At 34.7% G+C, this 26,994-nt stretch overlaps 1 protein-coding gene across 2 annotated transcripts in view; it reads right to left on the bottom strand.

The window, feature by feature from the left end:
* Positions 1 to 26,994, bottom strand: part of LOC118197325 (UDP-glucose 4-epimerase-like) — a 61,398-nt gene that overhangs the window by 12,978 nt on the left and 21,426 nt on the right. For both annotated transcript variants that reach the window (XM_085818353.1, XM_085818354.1), the window contains 3 exons: positions 23,913 to 24,089; positions 19,652 to 19,832; positions 2,946 to 3,031 (listed from right to left, as the gene is read on the bottom strand). In XM_085818353.1, coding sequence (XP_085674479.1) covers positions 2,946 to 3,031; positions 19,652 to 19,832; positions 23,913 to 24,089 — 444 coding nt within the window. The remainder of the gene's footprint in view (positions 1 to 2,945; positions 3,032 to 19,651; positions 19,833 to 23,912; positions 24,090 to 26,994) is intronic.

Below are 26,994 nucleotides of genomic sequence, written 5' to 3' on the forward strand. Positions count from 1 at the left end.
TTCCACATATAAAATAAATAAAATATCCAAAAACTTTTACCTCTAAATCATCTATTACATTATACACGTCACCAACGAATTCATACATGAAGCATTACAAATATTTAGTATCAAATATTTAAATTATTTCCATGCACGTTTATTTCAACTTAAACGTAAACCAAATTCCTACAAGCATAAAATTCACAAAATAACTATCATTTCATTAAAATATCACTGAACCATGTACACGTCGACTTATTTTTACTTAAAGAAACATCCCAGAATTGCACAAAAATGGCATTGCGCACACTCTTCACTATATCCATGTACACTGCCTTTATCTCATAAATTAAAAAAATTTCACGAAAATACATGACAATTTTCTCAATCTTTAAACCCGGTAAAAAGAACATATATGAAATTACCTGATCGCGAAAAAGTATTTACCCTTTACAAATATGAACATTTCCACATATAAAATAAATAAAATATCCAAAAACTTTTACCTCTAAATCATCTGTTACATTATACACGTCACCAACGAATTCATACATGAAGCATTACAAATATTTATTATCAAATATTTAAATTATTTCCATGCACATTTATTTCAACTTAAACATACACCAAATTCCTACAAGTATAAAATTCACAAAATAACTATCATTTCATTAAAATATAATTAAATTCAAAAACACCACTTAAAATATACATGAGCACATACATTCAATTAATAAAAATTACCTTACAATCCTAATTACTTTAAACTAAATCATTGCTAATAACAATTTTCCCAATAATACCAAATTCCTTTCCACCTTACATTTCCAACAATGCATAAAAATAATTAAAAATACTAACTTACCTAATCTCCTTCAGAATCTTCATTACGTGGCGGATACACTTTTCTTCATTCTCTTTCAGAATCTTTAAAATCATACTTATCTTTCAAAGCAAGATACCAGGTAAAATAAATAACATAATAAAACATGTTTATTTCTCTCTCACACAACCTTAAAAAACATTTCTTACTATCCTTTTCAATACCACTAAATACCCATTTCGAATTCACTTTACTTACGGCCATGGGATCCAAAAATTCACAAACACTATTTCACACAACACAGAATAAAGCCAAATACAAAATTTCCAGATTTTTTCCCGATTTCCCCCCTTTTCCGATTAAAGAACCGTAATTCGTCCATTAATATCACATGACATATCCCATGATCTCGCATTTCCCCCACACAAAATAATGCGTAATCGGAACTCAGTACTGCTCACATTATTACCAAAGTCCCAGGTAGTAACCTTTATCGCCTCCAAAATGTCGCCAAACTACCAGTTACCGTAATGTAAAGATCAACCATTATTACTTCTTTACACACCTAACTACAAAAGGTTCTGACATATAATGTATAGTCAATTATGTCAAAATAAAATTACCATTCTCATACTCTGAATATTTAATACTGTTCTGTTTACAGTACATTTACAAATTATGCACATCCACAATAACATAAAATCTCTACTGCATGCCGAGAATAAGGCTAGGGCGCTACTCTTAGGAAAAGCACGCCAGGCTTATTCCGAAGTTTACAGCAGCGGATTTCTTTTCGTATGTCACCCAACAAAAAACTACAACTCAGTTTTATAACCTCGTGTTTAAAATTAACTTTAGAACGAGATGCTGTCAAACACATGAAAGATTTTTAATGCTAGCGCAAAATTCTGTTACCATGGTAAACCACTGCCGTTGTTTCCAGGCTGTCGCACATGTATGAGACACAACAACATGTCTGTTAAATTGCTCAGTTTTGTGATTAAATCTTTGCCGACTATAGTAACCCATTCTTTCAAATCGACGAGGTTTCTGATTAAATTTGAAAGAACTTACGCTCAGCAACACATCGCTTTTAAATCATTGAGTTTTTTAATCAAAATATATACGCACAAAACAGGAAATTTAAAAAAAAAAAATCCTAAATTCGATTTTCGATGTGCGCATATTCGGATAGAGTATTACGTAGTACATAGAAAATCTGTTGGCTGTAGATGCCGCTATTTTTCCAAAGTACGAGTAACATACATTCGTACAGATTCTTCATTATTTAATAATAAGATTTGGAGGTTAAGTTGTATTTATGGCTTTTAAATCGCTCTGTTTATAAGAAATTACACATTGATTAAACTTAATATATAAAGCTCTTTTGCTTGCTTAAATGGCAACCCTCTGAAAACCAGGTATTTGTATAAGAGACTTTTCCTTAAGAAAAGACATTTTTCCCGCGTGAAGAATGATAAACATATGTAGTAAAATGCAACATTTTTTTTTTTTTAAATTTAGAAAGATGAAGCGCAATTAAAATGTCTTACAAATTGGACAGTATCATGATATGGACGACAGAAAAAAGAAAATTTCCTGAAACTTAAAAAAAAAAAAAAAAAAAAAAAAAAAAAAATACGTAATATAGTTTTTCATTGCACTCGGCAACTTATGTCAAGTACATAAGTTGTCAAGCGCAATAAAAAAAACTAGATTATGTATCCCCCTTAATCTACTTACTTGTTTTCAATCAGATTAATGCTTTTTTAGGACCCAGAATTACTCTTTAGGTTCAGAGAGAAAATGGTAGTGTATTTAATTATGGCAAAGCACACTAGGGCTATCTGCCTAAGGGAAGGGATGCCTTCGTGGAGGACTTTCTAAGGGAAACTGGCTCGTGTACACGTTACACATGGGGAAAACCACGAAAACACCCATGCAGCCAGCCCGTTCGCGGGATTCGAACCTCGGACCGAACTACCAGTGTTCAGTGACTTTACCGCTCGGCCGCTGGAGGGCCCCAGAGAGAAAATGAACCCAATGATATTTTTTAAATGTTTAGAATTTTTCAATCAATGGTGAGATACATATTTCCCAATATTTATCACTTTTCATCTATCTACTTTATTGAACTCACCTTATAATGAGGGTTCTTGTCAAGCTTCTTTAGGGCAGCTACATGACCTGTCGCCAGATCCATTACATGGATAAAATCTCGTACACCTACGACGTAAAGAACATGTATTTATAAATAATTATACTACGTACTTTTAAACATCGTATCTAATTTATTTCATTTGAAATTGAACATAAGTTCATAAATCAAAGGAAATGTATTTTAACTCAAACAAAGGAAATGTACAAAGGAAATGTACAAACGAAGGAAATCAAAGGAAATGTACAAACGAAGTAAATTAAGATATGCCTGAATCATATCTGTTAATTTTACTTCAAATATTATCTGTACACAAATATATCATTTGAATAAAATTGCATTTTAAAATAGTGTTTCGTCGTTTTTATACTAAGGAGACCAAAATAAAAGATTTATTATAAAAACAAAATGCAAAATTTACCAGCTAATTAAAATTCAAAGCTGTTTTTTAAAACTCAATATTTTTTAATCTTTTTATCACATATATTTTTCAAATTTATTACTTAAGTTAAAATATCTGATGTGGACATCACACGACTTCCTTGCACAGAATATTAAATTATACTATACTCATTTTTTGCTGCACTACAACTTAATTTTTTGCTGCACTAAATTCGAATTCTCCTCGAATTTCATTACAGAGATATTTTTCATTCAATCATTCAGTTCACTTCGCGGCCAGGCAAAAATACATGAAATCTCAAAACAGCTTCATTAAAAATTGTAAGATACAAGAAAACCTAAAATATCAAATACAGTTAATTTAAAAAAATTAAAATCAAAATTTCTACACAAAAACAAGTAATTTGGCGAACGGGCACGAAGACCAAATTTTTGGTGCACAAAATTGAAAGTTAAATTTTGGTCCCACTGGGCAAGACACTAAATTTCAACATTATACGGCTACTCATTTTTAGTTATGCGAGATGCATACATACGTACAGATGTCACAAAAAAAAATCTCTTCTGAATCAATTTTAAATTCATTTTACAATCCATTTTTGAAAAAATTAATCTATTCTGTCTGTACATACAAATGGCATGCAAAAAACTATTAATATAGATTCGGGAGCGGTCAAAATGAATATTTTCATTGAACTAGGATACCTAATGTTTTTCGTGATTACAATACTTCCTTTACTTCGTACAAGGAAGCGAAAAGAAGGAATAACATTTTAATAGTCAGTTCTGGCAGGATCATTAATTATATAATTCGGTGTTTGCTTTGCACATGCAAAATATTATTAATTTTTATTCCAAAGCTAATCGTTTCACCATCTAAGTTTTTGCTGTATCATTTGTAATTACTATGTACCATTTCATGGCTTGAAATGCTGTTGAAAGTTCTTCAGATATCTTCCCAGATGCTCATCAAAATCACATTTTGGTTACGTAGTAACACACAGGCACGAACCTTAAGAGGGCAGGGTAAATAGCAAATTTCCTTTTCAATCAATAATGGTCTTATACTCAATAAGGAAACTTTTCCGAGAAACACATGTGTTGTTGTTGTGATTTATCCCACTCGTCTGACAATAACATCAGAGCAAGCCCACGAAGTTCATCGTGGCAAGGGGTGCAAGATTGCTACTGTCCCTGACAAGATCCTTGAGCATCATATAGATGACAGCACGACTTCGCTCAATTCCGCATCCAATTTTGATGGAGAGCACCCCGGGAAGGACGGATCCGAGAGTCTTCCAGCCCTCTTTCCCTATCACCATCCTCTCGAGATTTTCGGCTAGCCGCATATTTAGAGTGCCCCCATGCCGAGCAGACATTATACATTTACAAACATACATGCTTTCTCCGGGATTCAAACCTGGGCCTTTCGGTACCACAGTAAGCTTCCCTAACCACTATATCGTCTGGGCGGCTCACGAGAAACACATTCCTTCCAGCAATACAAAGGACTAATTGATTCTACTGATTCCTTTTCTTTCTTTCCTACGTGAAACAACTTCTTCCTCCAGCGTTATTAAATATTGCGGAAGAAAGTCGATTCTTGGAAAACTTACTCCTCTCCTCGTCGCTGGATATGATAAAGCTATTATAGGATTTCGAGAACGGAACTCAAACATTTGGCGAATATAATCCTCCAAATCTCAAGCCAGCGTGTACACTTTCAATTGGCTACCCTAAATAATTTTGAAATTTATCAATAGTAGCAAAGTTATGTAATTTGAATTTTCAGACGTATTACAGCTACAGGTACTTGGAATTACAAGGAACTTTTCAAAGATATACTAGAGTTTAAAAGATGGCAAATTGTTAGTGTCGTATGGCTGATGCATCTGTTGGCAAAGATAGCACACATTTGTGATATATTGAAGGCCACACTATCCAGATCCGTATTTATTTATTTAGTAAAAACGCGAAGAATTTCGTCCATTCCGAATGCCAACTGCCAATGCAACATGAAGTTGTATGCAAAGCATTTTAAAGTGTTGAAGATATTTGTAACCAAAAAAGTAATTATTCAAATAACAGAACATTGCAGTGCGCCATGGCTCAGACCAAGGCCTCTAGTAGTTTCTCTCCGGAAGCCTTCCAAAAGGGTCCGAAACCCCAGAGGAAGACTGTTGCAGAATCAAGCATCTGGCGATAACACAGTCGAAATTTATACTTGACAATATCGTTATAAGTCTCTGCCGCGCCTGAACGGACCACCGTATTTACGATGGCTCTAAATCCTGTGAGGACAGCTAATCTTCCCCATGTCTGCTACTCCCAATGTATAGACGAAGCGAAAATTTAACATTCGTTTGATCAAACATAGTACTACAACAAATATATTCATCGTCAGGACAGCTATGGTTGAGCGACTGATAATCAGCGCTTACCTTAAATGCTGGTTTAGGACAGCCAGATATGAATAGTTCACAATGCAAAATGTGTATTATCCAGTTTCAGCTTCTTCCTCCAATTCAGGAACAGTGTGCGGATAGTTTGTGTGCGAAGAGAACTCATTCAGGGATAAATGTCCTACACCGTCCAGACCGAGAGGGAATTTCATAGCTTCGGGTGTGGGGAAGGAATGCTATCACTTTCTGTTTAGCTCTAAGTGTTCAGTTTTAGTTTATGAAGATAAAAAACTCTTTTTATTCAAGTTTTAGTATTTAATAACATTTTCTACACTTTGTTTTTCAAATTTTTAAAACATGTTTAAAAAATCTCTAAGTCTGAATAAATGTATACATGTGTTTTTCGAATTGTAAGAAGGAGGGAAGAATGAACTTCAAGCAATGGTCAAAGAGGTGCGGAGAGCAAAACAAAATGAGAATCATTATTCTAGTCCCAAGAATGAAGTAAGTATGGAAACAGTGGTGAATTTATGAATCAAGCGGATTTTATCTAAACATTTAAGGCCTTTCATTTTAAGACACACAACATGTTTAGTATTAAAAAAAATAGCAAATGATTTGGGAGTCGTTTGAAATGCAGGCCCCTCGCGATTGCGACTTTATAACTCCACTTCTACTGTATGGAGGTCACATGGTGACTGTTTGGGCTTCAGTATTTTGAAGGTCTTTGTAAATACCGATTGTTCTTGATGGTCACATCATCGTCCAAACCACCCAGCTTTTCTAACTTTATGTTCAAAAGCACATAATCATGCATCAGGATGATAAAGCATTAGTTCATATCGCGAAATTGGTGACAGGGTAGTTTCAAAAAGACAAAGTGAGCATGAATATCTTCCACGTTTAAGTAAGCACTATCTTCTTATCTTAATACCATTAAGTCTGTCTAGCGTATGCTAGAAGATAGAATTGGAGATCACTTACCTCCTCTACTGTCATAAAATGAAATTAATGATTGAGCAAAACTTGTATCAGCCATTTCGAAAGAGAATCGCTGCAATAGTGGTCTCAAAATATACAGCCTGTGTCATATTTTTAGCCTTTTCTTAAGCTTTATCGATCTGTTTCAGCTCAGACATATTACATTTCTAGAAGCACATTGGGACAAAACACAAACGAATAATCTGCAATGTAAAAATCTTGCATTTTCATATACATGGAGAACACATTTGACGCCGTTGTTCAACGTTGATATTATTGGGTCCAGAATAAAAATCTCTTCTCGAAGTCGTTACATGCGTAATTAATCATGTAATAAATTGCGTTTAAAAGTACTTTTTGTATACTATGACAGTTAACCAAACGAGTTAAATCATTAATTTTTTTCAATTAATTCCTTTCATTTAAAATCGAAAGTTGATTAATGACGCTGCCAGTTTGCAATCTTAGATGATTTTTCTGTACTACATTATTAATGCAGGATGCCCATAAATGTTTACCCTAATTACAAAACGTAATAATGAAACTCGCAATGAACCTCAAATGCATAAACCTCCGCAGGTTATAATCATATTGCAAACATTTAATAAACTTCCACGTGTGCATCCTTGGTAGCATGCAAAATATCCAGAGTGCTTAATTTCATGCCACACACATCTGACATAATTTCCTCCTAGATTTCTTTCTTTGGGAATGTTAAAGTCATTGTGTATCATACAGCAGTTCCTGATGCTGTGAACTTACGACACCACATCAAAAACGCCTTTCGCACAATGATACTAGTAATGCTGAAGAATGTGTTCCGTGAGATTGAGTACTCATTGGATAATTTGCTTATTACCAGGGATGCATTTGCGGAAGTTTATTAAATGTATTCAATATGATTATAAACTTTGAGAGTTTATGCATTTAAGGTTCAATGCATGTTTTGTTATCTGTGCAAAATCGAGTTATTACGTGTTTAATCAGTTTATGGGCATCCTTGTACTTCAGTGCGAATTCTGTAATGTAATTTTTGCCACATTCACTCAAATCAAATTGTAGCATTCATAATAACCAGAGAGAAGTAAAGTTCGGTTGGTCGACTAATATTAATTCAGTAATTATAATTACAGTTTTAAAAAGCAGACTTTAGGATTTGACACTGACAACTTTAGATACCACTCAGACATGCTGTTTATCAAGACTCATAGCTTTAAATTTTATCGAAACAATGCTATGCTCAAAGCAAATTTTCCTAATCAAAATTAATGTTCACTAGAATTGGAGCAGGTTTCATGCATAATTTTGGCTTTTACTGTAACTTTTAAGCATAGTAAAGCATATAACCGTTTTCATACATAGTTGCATGAAACATAATAATTGGATCGAATTAAAAGATTTGCTGAGTAGTTTTATTTGAATTCAAAGAAACTGATCTTCTGAACAAACGAACATGAGTAAATTTTACATTCATATGATATGGCCATTAGTGATGTTTAAATGTCATAAATTATTGGATATGAGTTTGAAAATCTCGGGTAAGGTATCAACATTTGTGATGGTTATGTCTGAAAGAAACGGAAGCATATTTAAAAGTCGATCCGAAAAGTTCTGTCAGGACGGTGATAAAAGAAGAGAGATATTAGATTCCATTTTAAGCTCGTTCAAAGCTGAGGTTGAATATAAGGATGCAGGCCTCGGTGTTGTTTGCCTTCTAAAAAAAGCACAATTTTGTTATATTTTAAATGTTATATTTAGTCAGTTAAAACATTTCCTTATCCTAATTGTCTATTTATTACTTTCTTTCATAAAAAATTGTATTACATCAAATTTCGTATAAATCATTCTTTCGAGGAAACTTTTACAGGAATGAATTCATTTACGACACACGTGAGGTATTTGTGCGAGGCTTGTCTTAAATATTCATATCTTCTGGGAATCAGGTACACCGTGACCTTTGTGAGGAGTTCATGGTACAAACGTCTTGATATACTTCAGGCAAGGTTAAAAGCTTGCTAAGGTTATCTGTTTTGAAGAAAGCGGTGTTATGCATTCTGATCCAGGTACAGGCGACATATCTCTGCTCCATGTACAGGTGTAGGCAAAACTATTCTTAGCTAGCGCTAGTGTCTCAATTGAGAGATGGTGGTATAATATTTAAATACTGCTTTGTGTCCTAGGCGAAGGATCGCAATAACACCTCAATTGCGTCAAAAAGGAAGCACAAGCCATGAGTTTATTGTACAGCAAAATCTGAACTTACGAATTCATATTTTTGTTGCGAAAGGTGAGGTTCGGTGTATGGAGGTTAATAACTGAAAGCTGAAGTTATTTATTTCTTTAAAAAAAAGTTTCTTCCATTTTATTGCAATGATTTTATGAGTTTATTTTATTATTATTATTATTAATTAGGTTTGTGGCCCCTTTATTGCGAGGCATAATTTTATTTTTGGAACTGATTCTGTAGTTTTTTACCTAAAAATTGTAATTGGTTATCTAAAAATTGTGTCTTGATTGTTCAATTTTGTTTTGAATCTCTGCTGTTATAGTTACTTTGCTTCCATATGTTAACTAGTCATCGAGCCATTCCCCGATTTATCTTAAGTAATAAAATATCTGCAGTTCATTTGAGGATCTCGCGTATTTCAGTATTATCATTAACCCCTCCCCTTTTTGATTTATTTGTAAGCCTAATTAAAAGAAATGAAAAAAATCAAAGACAATGAATATATAAGAAGATAAGACGGAAGGAAAACATTAGAAAATGATCCGATTTTCATAATCAGTTTTTAAATGATAGTACTTATGAAAGCAAAAGCAAAAATTAGTATTTGGAAACTTATTTGGAGCAGAAGTAGGCTGTATAAATTTTGAAAATGAAAAATGCATTCAATGTAATGTAAAGAATATGTAGAATCTTCGGTACCTGCTAAGAAGCTCTTCAAATTTGCCCATGTGCAAGCAACTAGAATTGGTCGAAAATCTGACTGAGATGTCAACAACTTGCCCATTACACATGCACTCTAGAATTCGAGCTCGCGAAATGCCCATAAGATTTTCTGCTTCCAGTGGAAATTAGTTGGAAGCGTTAATCACATGAATTCTGAAAATCATAGACCAGATTCTTTTAGCAATATGAAACAAAAGTTTGCAACAGAACGTGTAATTGGAGTACTGAAAACATTTTTTAAAGAAATAAATAATTTCAGGTTTCAGTTATAAACCTCCATACACCGAACTCATCTTTCGCAACAAAAATATGAATTCGTAAATTTATTTTCTAATTTTTCCCTTCCGTCTGATCTTCTTATATATTCATTTAGTCTTTGATTTTTTCATTTCTTTTAATTAGGCTTACAAATAAATCAAAAAGGGAGGGATTAATGATAATACTGAAATACGCGAGATCCTCAAATGAACTGCAGGTATTTTATTACTTAAGATAAATCGGGAAATGACTCGATGACTAGTTAACATATGGAAGCCAAGTAACTATAACAGCAGAGATTCAAAACAAAATTAAACAATCAAAACAGAATTTTTAGATAACCAATTACAATTTTTAGGTAAAAACTACAGAATCAGTTCCAAAAATAAAATTATGCCTCGCAATAAAGGGGGCACAAACCTATTTAATAATAATAATAACAAAAATAAACTCATAAAATCATTGCAATAAAATGGAAGAAACTTTTTTTTAAAGAAATAAATAACTTCAGCTTTCAGTTATTATACACCGAACTCACCGAACCTCACCTTTCGCAACAAAAATATGAACTCGTAAGTTCAGATTTGCTCAACAATAAACTCATGGCTTGCGCTTCCTTTTTGACGCGATTGAGGTGTTTTTGCGATCCTTCGCCTACGACACAAAGCAGTATTTAAATATTATACCCTCATCTCTCTATTTAAAGGAGGTATTTAAAAGGAAGAAGCATGGTATTATAGTATTATACAGAAAAATAGTGGAAGGGTAAAGATTAGTAATCGGAAGAATGTTCTAAAGGGATTGATGATAATTCATAATTCTTGTCAAAATGGCTTTGCTCTAAGCAGAATTATCAGTTGTTTGAAGAAGGTAGTTGAAATGTTTTTGAACAGGTTGATCCTTTATATTGACAATACATATCTGCAGTACAGAAGCATTTCCAACGAACTGCGATGAGACAAATGAAACACGTTCATTATTTGTCTAAGAATATTATTTTGAGTAGAAGAAAACTAAACATTGAGCAAAATGCTGAATCGTCAAGGACAGATCTTTGATCCTCCTTCTCTGCACGCTGGATTTGAGCTTTAAGAAGCAAAAATTTTTGACAGTAAAATATGTTGAAATAATCAGAAACACTTTCAGATCTGAAGAACGTTCACAGATTATCTGGAAATCAAAGATTCTAATGGCCAAGGGTTAACGGTTTTATTGCTCTAATTTTTTAAACCAAAAATCTTCAGCTTAATAACTCTAGAGATCTCAGAGCTATGATAATGGTATGAACAAGAAAGACAAACATGTGATATTGTTCGGCTGATTTTGAATTTAAATAGAGCAACATACGGTGTATGTGTTACTCCTTAAGTTCACTACTTATTAATCGCTTGTAAACATGAAATTTTATTTTAATTCTCCAACTTAACTGTATTTTTTCTTTTTAATCTGTAAAAAGATGAGAAATTTCCTGCTTTCGGGTTGCTACTAAATCGCTTAAATTCTGCATTAGGATGGGAAAAGTCGATTTGAGTCCTTTCCAAGCGCATCTTTGTGGACAAACTCTTTTGAGTAATTGCTACTGCCAGATACAGCAGGAAATGTATCAACTAAACCAACGGCTATTTCTTCTCTAGTGCTTATCAACTTTCCATCTTTTTCTAGAACAGAAAAGGAATAATCATTATATAGTCCAGAGGCTTTGCGGACTCTTTCCCAAACCTGTTTGCTAGACATTGAGGAGGTAATAGTGGACACGTAGGCTGACTATGATTTTCTCTGACTTTGCCGCCTCACTTTTCTTGCATTCACCTTAGCTTTTTTAAAGGACAGAAGATTTGCCAGTGTTGAATATCGGCGAAAAATACGCCAAGATTTCTTTTGCTCTCTCGAAGTTTCATGAAAATCACTGTTCCACCAGGGTTTAGGGAATTTTGTCGAGGACTTCGGAATACAGAGTTCATCTGTTTGTACAATAGTATGAGAGACCATTTTTACTGCTACATTAACGTCCATATCGTCAACCATTTCTTCAGTTAGCACAGCACAAGATGCAAAAAGATCCCAATCAGCTTTATCGTAAAGTAAGCATGTTTGTCTTGAGATCACTGACTTTCCTGTAATATTTATAATCCATGGGAAATGGTCACTATCGTTGAGATTCTCCCCTACACTGAAAGAGCAAAAAGGTAATAGAGATGGAGAACAAAGAACCAGATCAATTGCAAGAAATGTTCTAGTCGGCTGATGAAAGTAGGTGTATTCTCCATTATTAAGGAGACAAATGGAATGATCTTCCTTTAATTGTTCGATCTGCCGGCCCCTTGAATTAGTGTCCCTACTTCCCCATAAGGTACTATGTGCATTGAAATCACCTAAAAGGAAAAACGATTCTGGGAGCTGCTCTATTATTCTGTCCAACTCTCGCTGATCTACATACGCATGTGGGGGTAAATAAATAGTGCATACTGAAATTGAAAAACGTAAATCAATTTGAATCGCCACAGCTTGAAGGGACGTCGTCAAAGGGAGAGCGGTGTATGGGTGATTGTGGAAGGCGATAAGGCCCACACCACCACAAGCACGATCCACAGATGAGTTGTCCTTCCTTACTCTGGTCTATCTCCGTATCTTAGCATGTCTGCTTGGTTTTAACATGTCTACTGAAGTGCAAAGCAGGCAGGTTGATAGATGTTGATTAAATCCTTGATATAATCCAGGTTTTGACGGAAAACCGGGAAATTCCAAGAAATAAATGTACTTATAATGGATCAGAGTCGTAGCTAGGGTTTTCAGCGCCCAGGGGTAACTGAAGATTTCGCGCCCCCTACTGCTTGCCAAGAATAGAAAATATTTAATTCTAAAATGTCGTAACATCAATTTGGCGCCCCTTGGATTCTGCGCCCGGGGACAGATGTCCCCCCTTGCCCCCCTCTAGCTACGCCCCTGTAATGGATGCTTTTTTTTGGCGGTGTTGTTTTTTTTTTTTTTTTGACTTTCGAGGCAAAAGATGTTCAGGAAGGGATAACCCTTGCTCAACGTCCATTTCGTCTGAGTCGTCTAGGCGTTCTGAACTCATGCTAACAATAGAACGTTGGCTGGGGGTCTTGGGTTTTTGCTTATTTTTCTCCTTGATAACATCTTTATGTTTGTTTTGTTGGACATTCTGTTTTCCTTTGAACGCAGTCACCGGCATACTACTTTCAACATCAGTCTTTTTTCCTGATTTTTGGTTTCTAGGATCTTCTGTCATTGCTAGTTCTTTTTTCTGTGCAGTTATTGTGGTTTGTGTTGATATTGATCTGAATGATTCTGTTGCGGATGCATAAGATTTATTAGGTCTTGGCTGATTAGAGAGAACAAGTCTTTTGGCTTCTGCAAATGATATTTTTTGTGTAACTTTAATGTTTTGAATTTGTTTTTCTGTCTGCCATTTCGGACATGATCTTGAAAAAGCTAAGTGCTCGCCATTACAATTTATACATAAGGGAGCAGCAGAGCAGCCTTCAATGGCATGACCTGCGATGGAACATCGAGTATACGTGGGGCTACCGCGACAAGAGGTCTTTCCATGTCCAAAGCGCTGACATTGGAGGCAACGCATTGGATTCGGTATATACGGCCTGACTGAACTGTTTAGGTATCCAGCTTTGATGTTTTTAGGCAAGTTAGAAGACTTGAAAATAAGTATGACATGTTTAGTGGACATAAGTTGACCGTCTTTCCGTATTTTGATCCTACGAGCACCACACACGTTTTGCTCTGCCAACTCTTTAACGAATTCCTCTTCAGTTACTGATAGTAAGTCTACTTCAGAGATTGTTCCTCGGGACAAGTTCAGAGTGTTATGTGGATTAATTTAAAGGTTTGCTTGTCCTAATTTAATTAGTTTCAAAAGACTATTAGACTGCTTTCCGAACACAGTTTCTATCAAAAGGTCTCCAGACCGAAGTCTCTTAATATTTTTCAGTTCTCTTACAGAAGACAAAAGATGTTTGTTTATTAGGGTGACATTTTTTCAATTCTTGAGAGCTGGTTATAATTAAGAAAGGTGGACAAAATACATCTGATTCAGTGCTTTCTATGTGGTTTCTTAGTCTTTTGGTCACAATCAGAGTATCGTGTACATTGTTGAATCAGGAAGGTATCACAGTATTCATATTTAAATGGAAAAAGATTCGGGTCCGACCGCCCCACCCACCATGGAGCCCAACAAGGGGACGCAGATTCATACGCCAGGGCTACCGAACCTATACGCAAACTGAAGTCCCACAGTCGGCTTTTCTTTAATACACCACGGTCTACTTCCTCCAGGATTTTTTTACAGCTCTTTTTTTTTTTTTTTTTTTTGCCTGTTTTCTTACTTTTGGCCATCATGGATCACACTCTCTTACTGCTTGGATAAGGTTAGTTGTCGCGTAATTCTGTTACCTTCCTGTTAAACTCCAAACAGAGATGTTTTATGGAAGAGAAGACCTCTCATTCCATAAGTAAAAGAAAACAGATATTTCACTCAGCCAGTTTTAATTTAAAGGTAAAAGTTATGCACTGGAAAGAAATACCGCATATGCACTGAAAAGAAATTCCGCGTGTCCGAATATTTTTGTTTTGCCAAATTAACTATATACTGAGTTGGCTAATTAGAATTCATAAGATACAGCTTCAGTTACTAAAAGTTCAGAGTTTCTGAACTTTTAGTAACATGACAGCTGTAAGCATGTGATAGCTCAATGGGAGAGTATTTCCGCTTCATTAAGCCAGAAAACGGATGCGAAAAGACCGCGCAGTTATGATAAAGAAGAATGTACTTATTACTGCATCCTTAATTTAATGGTTTCCAAATCATCACACTCAGTTTGAAGGGAGAAAAAGAAGTAGAGCGTTAACGTGTTATGGCTTCTTATTTTTACTTTTCCAAGTTGACTTTTTCTTTTCTTTTTTCATTCACTTAATTAGCTTCCATGGCAAGTTACGCAACAGCTTTCTAATTAGTAGTTTTTAGTTTAACAGTTTCTCGATGGAATGAATATTAATAATTACAAATAGGTTAAGCCAGCAGACTACATTTTCCTGTAAAACTCAAGCACGTACGACTGAAAATTCTTTCCCATTCCAAGAATGTGTTTATAGTTTTGATTTTAATGCAAGTAATACAAAATCGCTGTACAACAAATATCATGCATCTATTCCAAATGGAAAATAACCTGGCTGATTTTCGATTCACGAATGATACGAATGATATAGTAAAATGTAATAGTAGACGTACTTTCATACTAGATAAAATATTTTACAATAAATCATGCGCTAGGTGAGATTATGCATTTCATGGAAAAAAAAAATTGTTCGTATTTATTCCAGTATCTGAACACAGGAAGAACTACTCGCTCAGAATTATGTGCACAATAAAACCTTTAAAGATCAGCCATCACTGAGAGAAGAAAATAATTTTTGTCATTGATTTGATTTTAAATTAAAAAGGAGCAAAAAGTGTTAATTTAAATGAAAAGTTACCTTAACATTTTATATTAGGTTTAAGTATTTGTTAAAATAGCAAAAATTAATCAGTCCCGCTTAGTTTCAAAATAACATATTATTCAGATAAATAAAATCTTCCTGATATTTTAAACAATGGTTGAGTAAATAAAATCGCTTCACACTGATTGTTCGGCACCCTATAACTAGCCTAGGTGCATGGAAGTTTTTCCATATTTAACATGATTTCTCGTCAGTTTCATAAGAAACTTACCCATCAAGGCATTCCTCTTAAAGTACATGATTTCGCTTGCTTTTTCATAATCAATTAACTGATCAATAAGCCCATGCCTTAATAAGCCTATGCCTATACTATTTTGTAACGAGTCAGCTAATTCAATAGTGTTCTAAGAAAGATGCATTAGCCTGCTATGTATGTTCCAGATGTTTTCCGGATGGTGATATGTTTGGAAGCATAAAAGGCTATGGAAGTATATTAAATCTTTGAAGGCACAGGTTAGAAAATTATGCAATATATGGCCGTAGGGCACATGAAACCTGACATAAGCAGAATCAACTGAAGAATGTCATCGATAAACATGCAAGCCATCAGACTGCCTTGCAGTTTAACTAGAGTAGATCGGCTACAGCAACAAATGGTGCCCGGACTGTTCTAACACGTGCGACATGGGTCCGGGTTCGAGCCCCTGAATCGTTATAAATGTAGGTTGATGATGGTTATAAATGTAGAGGGTCGTTCGGCATGCTGGAACTCAAAATACTGGAGAGCCGAAAATCTTCTCGAGTGGTTTGGGGCTAAGGAAAGATAGGTGGGAGATCTTCGGATCGTTGCCCGGGGTACTGTCTATCAAAATTGGAAAGCAGCCGCACAGTTACTGCGGTGAAACTGTACCTGTAAGATCGATGGTGAAATTCTTAAGTCCCGCTCACTTGTACGCTACTTGACAAGAAAATGGCATAACCTTCAAGGTTTTGGGCCAGAATCCTACAATTACAACAAATGTGAGATCAGAACCCTTCCTGGTACTTTTCCGTTTCGCTGGCGCAAATCGCGCCAAGCAGACTTTGTTGGCGACAGCATACAGTACAGCGGTGGTCAAAATTGTGGACACTTTTGGAAATTTTTATGTTTTTGAACTTTGTACGCTTATAGAAAACGTTACGTTTCACAAAATGCAAACTTGTATATATCATTTTAATGAGAATTTATTACTGAATTCAATACAAAACACAAAATTCAATTATTTACAATACAAAAAAGTTAAACGATAATAGATATCGATATACATTAGATAGTGATAATTGCAGTGAGTTATCAGTACTTAGTAGGGTACCCTTTATTTTTGATTACAGCTTCACATCGACGTTTCATTGAGCTGACAAGAGTTTTAAGCTTTTCTTTCCTTATTACATGATGCCATGAAACAATTATAGCCTCAATTAGTTCCTTTTTATTTGATGGGCACGTCATTCGGACAAGAGTTTACAAACGGTGCCACAAATTTTCGATAGGATTGAGGTCAGGACTGTTTCCTGGCCATGACAAGAATTTAATGCTCTTTGTACGAAACCACTCTTTCGATATTTTGGCCGTGTGGCAAGGAGCAGAATTCTGCTGAAAAATAAACGAAGCATTGTTGGGAAAGAGATCTCTGATGGAAGGTAGAAGTTTTGGTTCTAGAATAGTGTCAACGTATTTTCTGGCATTCAGTGTCCCATCGATGACATGAAGGCGACCAATACCATCTGCTGACATGCATGACCAAATCATAACACTAACTGGGTTCTTCACAGTTGCTTGAATGCAGTCAGGATGTAGCTCTTCTCCTATTCTACGTCTTACATATTTTCGCCCATCACTACCGAATAACGATATCTTAGTTTTATCACTCCATATAACTTGTGACCACTGATCATCTGTCCAATTAATGTGTTCCTTTGCCCACTGTAGTCTTTTTTTTTTTTTTTTTTTTTTTTTTTTTTTTTTTTTTTTCGTTGCTGAAAATTGAGATAAGGCTTTTTTCGTGGAATTCTACCTCTCAGTCCAACACCTGTTAATCTTCTCCTGATTGTTCTTGAACTGACAGAAACACCAGTATCATTCAGGTCACTTCTGATGGCCGCTGATGACATTTTTCTATCCTAGAAACATAGTCTTTTGATTCTTCTGTCATCACTAGATGTGGTGAATTTTTTTCGGCCTTTTCCTTCTTTGTTTTTTATTGAATTTGTCTTTTGATATCGTAAACAAAACTTTCGGACTCCAGATGTAGTCACTGAACCACCCACCTGTCTTGCAATTTCAGCATAGGAAAGACCACTTTCTCGTAACACAATAAAATTACATCTCTTTCTAGGTGTCCAATCTACTCTTTTATTTGATGTCATTGCTTCTTGACTAAATATTAAAAATTTTTACAAAAATTCCTACTTGTAATTGCAGTGTATAAGAAACAGGTCCTCCTTCTACAGAACAAAGCAAAATAATGAATTGTTTCAAGTGTAAACATGATGTCAGCTTCTACTGGCAGTTACTAACATTTGATTGGTTCTCAGAACAAGAACAGTGATTGGCTAGGAAAGCTAGACATTACAAACCACTTCATAACTGTGTTTTTTATTTATATTATAGTACATATAACTTTTTTTTTGTATTGCAAATAATTGAATTTTGTGTTTTGTATTGAATTCAGTAATAAATTCTCTTTAAAACTTTGTATTTTGAGAAATGTAACATTTTCTATAAGCATACAACGTTCAAAAACAAAAAATTCCAAAAGTGTCCACAATTTTCTCCACCACTGTATATACATAAAAAAATTTTAGTTCTAGTTAATTTAGTTTTTTTATTTTGAAGGTATAAACATATTAATATGATTTAAAATTTTGTAAAAAGCCAATAAATAAAGACAATAAATTTGTAAAAGGATATTAATTTAAGCATTTACTATGCTTTCAAGCTTCAACATCCTAATTCGCCGGTTCCTACCACGTGACCCAAAGTTATCTGATCTCGCGTAAACTACGCTACAAAATTATAATTCTCTCAGTAATTATCTACATAAATTTCAAGTTAAATCTCAATTTGGAATACAAGTTTAAATGCAAGAATTATTCAATTCGTACGAATAGCTTACTCAGAAATTATGTAAAACCGCAGCGTTTTACTTCGCTAGTGCATTCTCATTAGAATTGATGAATTTAACCCTTAATTTTGCCTTTTTTATATTTTGCCTTCGGGTGAGCGGTGTGATTGTATCCTAATTGACTTAATTACCGCAAATGGGCTTAGGGTATAAAATTTAATTATCTTTTGTAAAAATTCTATGTAATTGTATGCCATTATTGAAAGACACAATCAATCTGATAAGAAATTGCTGCAACTTGTTTTGAAAATGAAGCGTAAAAGGTTACCAGCGGAGATATTCCGTTTGGAATCAGTTGTACCGTTATTTGCGACTTTATCATTTGCGCCGGCAAAACGGAAAAGTACCCACTTGCCATTTCACCATGCATGCATATGGTGGTCTTCATCATTGAATAAGAAGGGGGATTCGTCGCTGAAGAAAAAATGCTTCCAGACGAACATTGTTCGGAAGACAATACAGAACCAGTCCTGACGGCTTTTCCTATGTCGGAAATCAGTAGTGGATTCCTTAATGGATATATAGGCTTTATTTTAGCTTCTTCCAGTCTGTTTTGAACAATACTCTTTAATATTGTAGAATGTCAAATGCCATCAAAATTAATGAAGATGTAGCCATTGGTCCGGTCGTATCTACTATCCTGACTGTTCAGGTATGTCTAGTACTTGCATGTCTGGAGCATTTTGAGTGTCTACATCGCCTACATATGCCTCCTCTTATCTACTATTGCCAACACTAAACTACTAAAGCGTTCATGTGATCAAAATATGCTCTATAAAATTATTGGCGCTGAAATTTAATTATTTGTGAAATCTTCAAATGTCATTTGCATACTGATTTTCTCGACTGCAGTTCGTTTCTTTACGGTTTCAAATATATTTTGTAATAAAATATAACTTTAAATGAACACAAAAGATAGTTTAATAAAAATTATATTTTCTCTACTTTCAAATTTCATATGAATTTTGAAAACTTTTGGTTGTTTATTAAATTTTCAGCTCATATATAAGAAACTAGTTTTCTTCATTATTTTATTTTTAAAAATTTGAAATTATTTACTTGTTCCATCCTCAGTATTGTAATCTCCACCATAGATGATTAGTTCCTCTTTTTTGCCAGTTGCCACTTGGCCAATGAAAGGCATGAGATTGGTGAATGGTCTTGTAGGATCTTCGCCTACTAAACCAGAAGGATGAGCACCAACAGGATTAAAGTACCTTAAAGAAATGATATTCCATTGCTAAAAAAAAAAAAAAAAAAGAAGAAGAAAACGCAATTTAGAAAGTATTAGTGTAACTAATATTAAGAATGTCTATTCCAAAGTTTCAGTGAATATAGTATTTTAACGCTGAAGTTATATGTCTCACAACAATGTGACATAGAAAGATTTTTTTTTTCCAATGATCTAAGTTTAGTGCTATTTCGATAATGATAAAACAAAAATGGAAATATTGTTCTAGACAGTATTTTATATTAATTGATTCCTAAATTTAATACCGAGTTCTGAGTTAGGGTTAAGGTATTTCTGTGCTATAGCTTTCCTGTGTATTATATAGTGTTTATGACGACTTTTCTTTAATAAATTCTAAATACGTAGTCAGTATTTAGTAAAATTTCAAAGGGGTCTAAGAAGAGGGAACTCGAAAATCTCATGAAAATTACTATCGTGCTTTAAAAGTACTTATGTAATAAAAAAAGCCAGATAATTTTGGTTTCCACATAAAATATTCAGCTCATAAAGTTAGCATTATGCGTAAAAGAAATTATGGCCATTATTGCGAGTATAGACTTAATACCTAATTTTAAAGTTAACGTTTAGGTTAATAAACATTCAAAATTATGTTCTCTCTTTTCTGTAAGGTATTGAATTTTAAGGTATCTATATGGATATTTATGTAATATTGCTAATTCGATAGCAATTTATTAACTAACGAACACTGCTATATTTTTATTAGATGAACTATAATATAAATCATGAAACCTGATCTGCAAGGTGTTCGTTTAAAACTTATTTTTAATACGCATTTCATGTGAAAGAGAATAGAGTTAGTAACAACTTACTTAATCTGAGATACAACAAATTTACCGAAAAAATTAGCTAACTTGAAGGCACAAATGCATCAGTGTTGCTTCTTCCAAAGACTGAGCTCAACTAATATATTAAAGATTTCCAAACGTTTCTGAAGAAGCCTCAGTTTTTAGGGAGTATAAGGATTCCATGTTCTGGCCATTAGTTGGCAGCAAGTAATTTCGTCGGTAGTATTCTGCTTCAGATTATTTAGTCAGTGTCAGGTAGGGTAGAATGTCAGTGTCCTAGGCATGTATCATTCGGTTTAGAAATCCAAATCCTCCAATAATCTGTGTCGTGTAGAGTAGAACTCCAGTGTTCTAAAGCGTATAATATAGGATTTGAAGCAGAATATTATTAATGATATCAAAGGTATTGATTTCATACCTTTTGCAGTTCTTCTACAAACGGCCAGAAATAAGGAAACAACATGTGTTCAGCTGTGCTTTCAGTGGCGGAAGGCCTTATTTAGCATGTAATTTAGCTGTTTCCTACAAACAATCTGCATCTGAGATGTGATAAATTATTGCAAACTTTGTTTTCGCTCACATTAAAAATTATCATAGAAAATATCAATGTTTAAAATATCACTATCTTGTATATATCGCTATCTAATGTCATCCTTTTTGTTTTCACCTACGTTGTGTTGCTTAAATTATATCTTATGAATTTTATGCGAACGGGCTGTCTGCATGGGTGTTTTCGTGGTTTTCCCCATGTGCAATGTGTATACGAGCCAGTTTCCCTTAGAAAGTCCTCCACGAAGGCATTCCTCCCCTTAGGCAGATAGCCCTCGAGGCTTTGTCGTAATTAAATAACCTAACCTGTGAATTTTATATTAAAAATTCATTAATTATGGGAAAGGGTATTTACGAAATGCGGGGGAAGTTGAAATTGGAATAATAAAATCCCATGCATTTCAAAAACAACCAATTCGGTAAACTTCATCTACTTTACTGTCTGTTACACATGTTTTGGGGGGGGGGTCCAAAGGGGCAGTTTGCCCTGAAGGACTATTATTTTCGTTTTGGCGTCTTGCGTCGGCACTATAAATGTCCGATTCACTTTTCAAATTGTTGCAACCAAATATTATCGCCCTGTGCTATATTTAAAGAGATTAAATAATGAAGAATCTGCATAAATGTGTGTATGTTTCTCGCATTGTGTTAAAACAACGGCACCTAGAGCCATCCAATTTTGAATAACTTACGTTTCCACACGAATATGGACATTTGGAAGCCCAAATTTGGAATTTGTTTTATTATCTATTTCATATTTTGTAAAACTTTAAGGAATTTTTGATTAAAAAACTCAACGATTTAAAAGCGAGCAATGGCAACACTCTACGGGGAAGGGCGGTGGAAGGTCTTTTTATCTCCAGCGCGCGAAACTATCGGAAATTCTAATGATACGCTCATTTTAAAATTATTTTGAGATATTGCTGTTGAACTGAATTTTATGGTTTAAGTGCGAAGAACATGATATTTAATAAATAAATGTAACTCGCAAAACGTTAAAAAAAAGCCCCTTTGGACGTAATTTAAAATCCGAAACCTTTCAGATTTTTATTTTATTTTATTATACGAGTATTTTTTTCCCAGCAAAACTGAAAATCTTGTCAAGCAAACCGTTTAGCATATATTATAGCATGACTATCGTTGCTCTTCACAATCCTAATTTGTATCAATATCCTCCCTCACAGTACGCACAGCCCGTAGCACCATTCCGTTCACCCCATCATTCTCTTACACCATTCTCGACGAATATAAAAGTCTAAGTATAGACAGAATTACCCTCAGAAATCTTAATTGTTGAAGAAGTAAACAATACGCTCAGAAAGGAAATAATAAGCACTGCGAAAGCACACAGCAGTTTTTGTTTGTGGTAACAAAGAAAATAAATGCGAAGGGGAAACCTTTTTCTCGTGGCTCGGCCATAATTCATATCTTTTTCTTTTCCTTTCCTGCCCCCTCATTCAGCGTCTAAATTTTGATCTAAAATCGTTGTAATAAAAATTAGTGTTTTAATACAGAACACGTGAAGTCCAATATCTAGCGATGCCTCGCCATAAGAGGCCTGGAACTAAAGTAATGTTACTGATCACACAGCGGCCTATACGGCTATTATACACAGGGGAGCAAGGTCAACCGCTCATATAGCTTCAATTCAAGTTGCAACTTTAAAGTGTTCCTATGTGCTGCGTCAATCTCGTTTTGATTCATCGTTTCAGCGCATCACGAAAGTTAGTCATCTGAGTTTTTAGTAAGGATGCCTCATGAAGTTTCATTTCAAACTGGGGCTCAAGGCGACTAATGTTTATAAAATAGATGTACGGAAACTCTGCTTTCTCGACAGCACAGCTTTTTCAAATATTTAAAGTCTTTTCAGAAGGCGGAGGATTAACTAAAGATGATCCTCACTCAGCGAGGTCTTCAACAAAAAGAAATGATGAAAATCTGAAGAAAACTGCGGTCGGACAGTTGATTGACAATGAGATTAATCATAGGAAAGCTAAAACCACACAAATTGTTTATCAAGTTTTAATGAACGAACTGAGAATGAGAAATCATGACTCAATGCTCCCAGTCACATGGCGCTTTCCGTATGGCATCCTTGGCTGAAAATACATCCATTTTTCTCTCAGCTCTTGTATTCACATGAACTTAATTCTTTTGATGTTTTGCTGTCCCCAGACTGATATTCCGTTTGGAACTACCAAAAACATTAAAGGTCTTTATGATCGACCAGTTGAAGGTATTTCAATTTCGGAGTTCTAGCACTAGAAAATCATCCAAGGTGAAGTGCGAGTTCCCAAAAAAAACTACAGGATATCTATTGGGTTTGTAATTTAAATAAAAAGTTTTCCTAGAAAAATTGTTTGGAAATTGGCCACTGTTCGTGAAGACAAAATTCTTCCAGGGGAAAAAAAAAAGCTCGCATTCTTATGACGTTAAGTTTCTATTTAGAAAAAAGTAACTGCCATAAACATATTGGCACCTTTATGCCAACAGCTATGCAAGTAAAGGTTTTCGCAAGTTGTACTAGTCAGAGTAGCAAACTGAAACCACCTTCGGCATAAAGTTATCGACACCTTTTAGGTAAGTTGCTTCGTAGTCTTCGTAATTTGCTGAAATGCTAATTTCGGGGAAAATGGTTTACAGGAGAAATTCTGTATTGACTTAATTAGGAGAAATCTTGGAAAAATTCAATATTTCAGAGGAGTGAATTTTAAATTTTAGTTTCAGAACTCACCTTTTCTGCTCTGCAGATATCAGCCAACATTTGCTCTACAGCATATTTTGTTCGCCCGTACACGTTAGTGACATTACCGATTGGATGTGCTTCGTCTATGGGAAGATACTGGGGATTACCGTATACCACACACGAACTGCTGAAAACCATATTGTAAACTCCGTGTTCCTTCATCACCTGTAAAAGAAAAAAAAATATTTTCTTTCAAATAATTTTATTTTAATGGTATTAATGAAATAATATTTGAATTTTACGAACTATAAGCAAAAATCGGAAATGTAAAACCAATTAACTTTTTAAGAAGCACTAAAATAAAAGACAGCAAGAATGAATATCATGAAAATTAAGTTTTTAGATGAAATTTTACAACTGGCAAAATTTGAGGAGAAACGAGCAATTGAATAATTGAAACAATCTTCAGCGAAAATTCAGGGAGTCCTGTTAACAGAATTGAGTATTTTTACGGAAGACTAAAGTGTTCATAATTTTTTTGATAATAACTAAAACTTTCTTTCATTATATGACAGGCAAACACTTATGATCAAATTTTGGATCCTCTTCTACCATAATTTTTTTCACACTTGGGATATAAATTTATTAAATTAAGAACTATTGAAATAAACTAAAGTCTCTGCTTTTCCATTTAGTACATTTAACTTTAGAGGTACAACAACGACTTAATGTACACGTACTTTTGCAAAAGAGAAAAAATCCATTTGCTTCATTCAGAATTCAAAACCATCTCAGAGTTGAATAATCATGAATGTCTCTTTTCCGCTTTACGCGACATGTTTTATTTATCCTTTGGCAATAACTTTGCTGAGTTGTAAGATAATTCTTCAAGACCTTGGATGAGATTTAGTAACCTGTTAGTATCGTTCTTTTATTTTATTTCTTTTATGCAATAACATTTAGTGACTCAGCTTTTTTGAACTTTTAGCTTTCTCAAGATTCGGCAAATCCCGAGTATTAATTTATTTTATCGAGATTCTATAGTAAAAATTCGTAGGATTTTAAAACGAATTCTTCAATTTAAAAAAAACTTGTTTTACTTTGGGAAAGGAATATAAAAACTTTCGTTCAATATGATCGCCTACCATGTCAACCACTTGAAACCAAATTATTGGAAAGCGACATATACCATTGGTGCGTCCACTTGTGTTGATGTTTTTGCAGTGACCACTTTAATACACGATTTACCACCTCTCAGTCATTATGGATCCCTTGCGATGGTTCTTTAATTTTGGTCAAGAGATAGTATATGGACTTATATTCATGTAGGTATGGCGGGAATTGCAATACTTCGTATCGCCTACGTTGCAAGAGATTGTGATATTATGGCACCACGCATTGTCATGACGATTCGTCATCAGACACATCATTTACTATCACTGAGGAGAGAAAGACTACACTTGTTGGTGATGATTCTTATCATCTGCGCTTTGTCATAACGCGAATGCTATCACAGATCTCCCGCGATGGTGGCAATGGAAAGTATTGGAACACTCGCCAAAATGGCCAAATACGAGTTCGTGGTAATTACATCGCTTCGCCAAAATGAAAGAACCATTGCGAGAGATATATTACGATAACAAAGAGGTGTTGGTGGTGTATTTAATTATGGCAAAGCACACTAGGGCTATCTGCCTAAGGGGAGGGATGCCTTCGTGGAGGACTTTCTAAGGGAAACTGGCTCGTATACACGTTACACATGGGGAAAACCACGAAAACGCCCATGCAGCCAGCCCGTTCGCGGGATTCGAACCTCGGACCGAACTACCAGTGTTCAGCGTCTTTACCGCTCGGCCGCTGGTGGGCACGATAACAAAGAGAAGGTTATTCGCGCTTCATAGGCCGGCCACTGCTATTGATCAGCAGAAGAGGATGTGCTAATGGTGTACATCTTCCAGTAATTTAGCAGAAAGTGGTAAACTTGGCAAGCGGTTATACTGAAGGATTCAAAGCATTTGTACTTATGGTAATAAAGCGTTTTCAGAACCACTGACATGTTGCCACTCCTCTATATTCAACAATTGTTATAATTTTTCAGAGAAATTCTGACCTGTGATTGTTTTAACTCACTAAGCAATAAGCGCAGGAAAAATTTTATTTGAGAATCGATGGCTATTGATAATATCCAATTTCAAGACTTCTGGCATAGAATTTTAGTTGTAATCCACAGAAAAGTAATAATCTAATATCTCTAAGTTTAAATATCATATAGATTATTGTCTGAAATATATATGTATATAAAACATAAATGTAATGTTAGTTTATAGGATGATATACAAAATAAAGTATCTTTATAACTAACACAGATTCTGAAACACATTACAATGTTTTCAAGTGTGAGTTATTAATAGTACAGCATATATAGAAACGAAGTTCGTCAGTCCATCACTCGGAGAACTTCTGGAGTTAATGTTTGTAACAGCTATCGTGATTATTTCTTTCAAACGGAATATATATATTTACAGTGTTAAGATACAGAAAAATATACCTTGTCACAGTAAATATATTTTACACTCATGTAAATGAATTAAGGATAATTCAGAATCGCATGGAAATCGAAATCTAAAATAAAACTTTCATCTGCAGATTTATCACACACATTTTCAAGAACAATATGCAAATTTCAGGAAGCCATCAGATGACGCCGATACTACGTTCCAATGGCGAGAGTGTAAGAGAAGTGTATATAAGAAATTGTAGAAAAGAAGTAAACTTGTTCATAAGCGTTTTGTAGGCCGCTCAGTGCCACAACCGAATAGTTATGACACAGAGGTTAATGATTTTTTACGTGGTAGAATTAAATTATCGCCGCCTGTAATGTGGGCGTACTCAGATGGAAGTATCCGAGGAACTGAAAATAGCCCAAAGTATCATCTCTGGACTTAAGCAACGACTCCAAAATGATGGAAATGTCAGTAGACGTTACAGTACAGGTCGTCCCCAGAGTTACAATGCCTAACGACGATCGGTATTTGGCAGTAATTGCCAAAAGAAGCAGACGGAGCACAGCATCAGACCTATTTCTTCAGCCACAGGTACGATAATTTCAAGGCAAACCGAGTACAGACGT

The sequence above is a fragment of the Stegodyphus dumicola genome, chromosome 6 (assembly GCF_044657685.1).
Source record: "Stegodyphus dumicola isolate Sdum_Otavi_A_Nest chromosome 6, ASM4465768v1".
In the NCBI taxonomy this organism is placed as follows: domain Eukaryota; kingdom Metazoa; phylum Arthropoda; class Arachnida; order Araneae; family Eresidae; genus Stegodyphus; species Stegodyphus dumicola.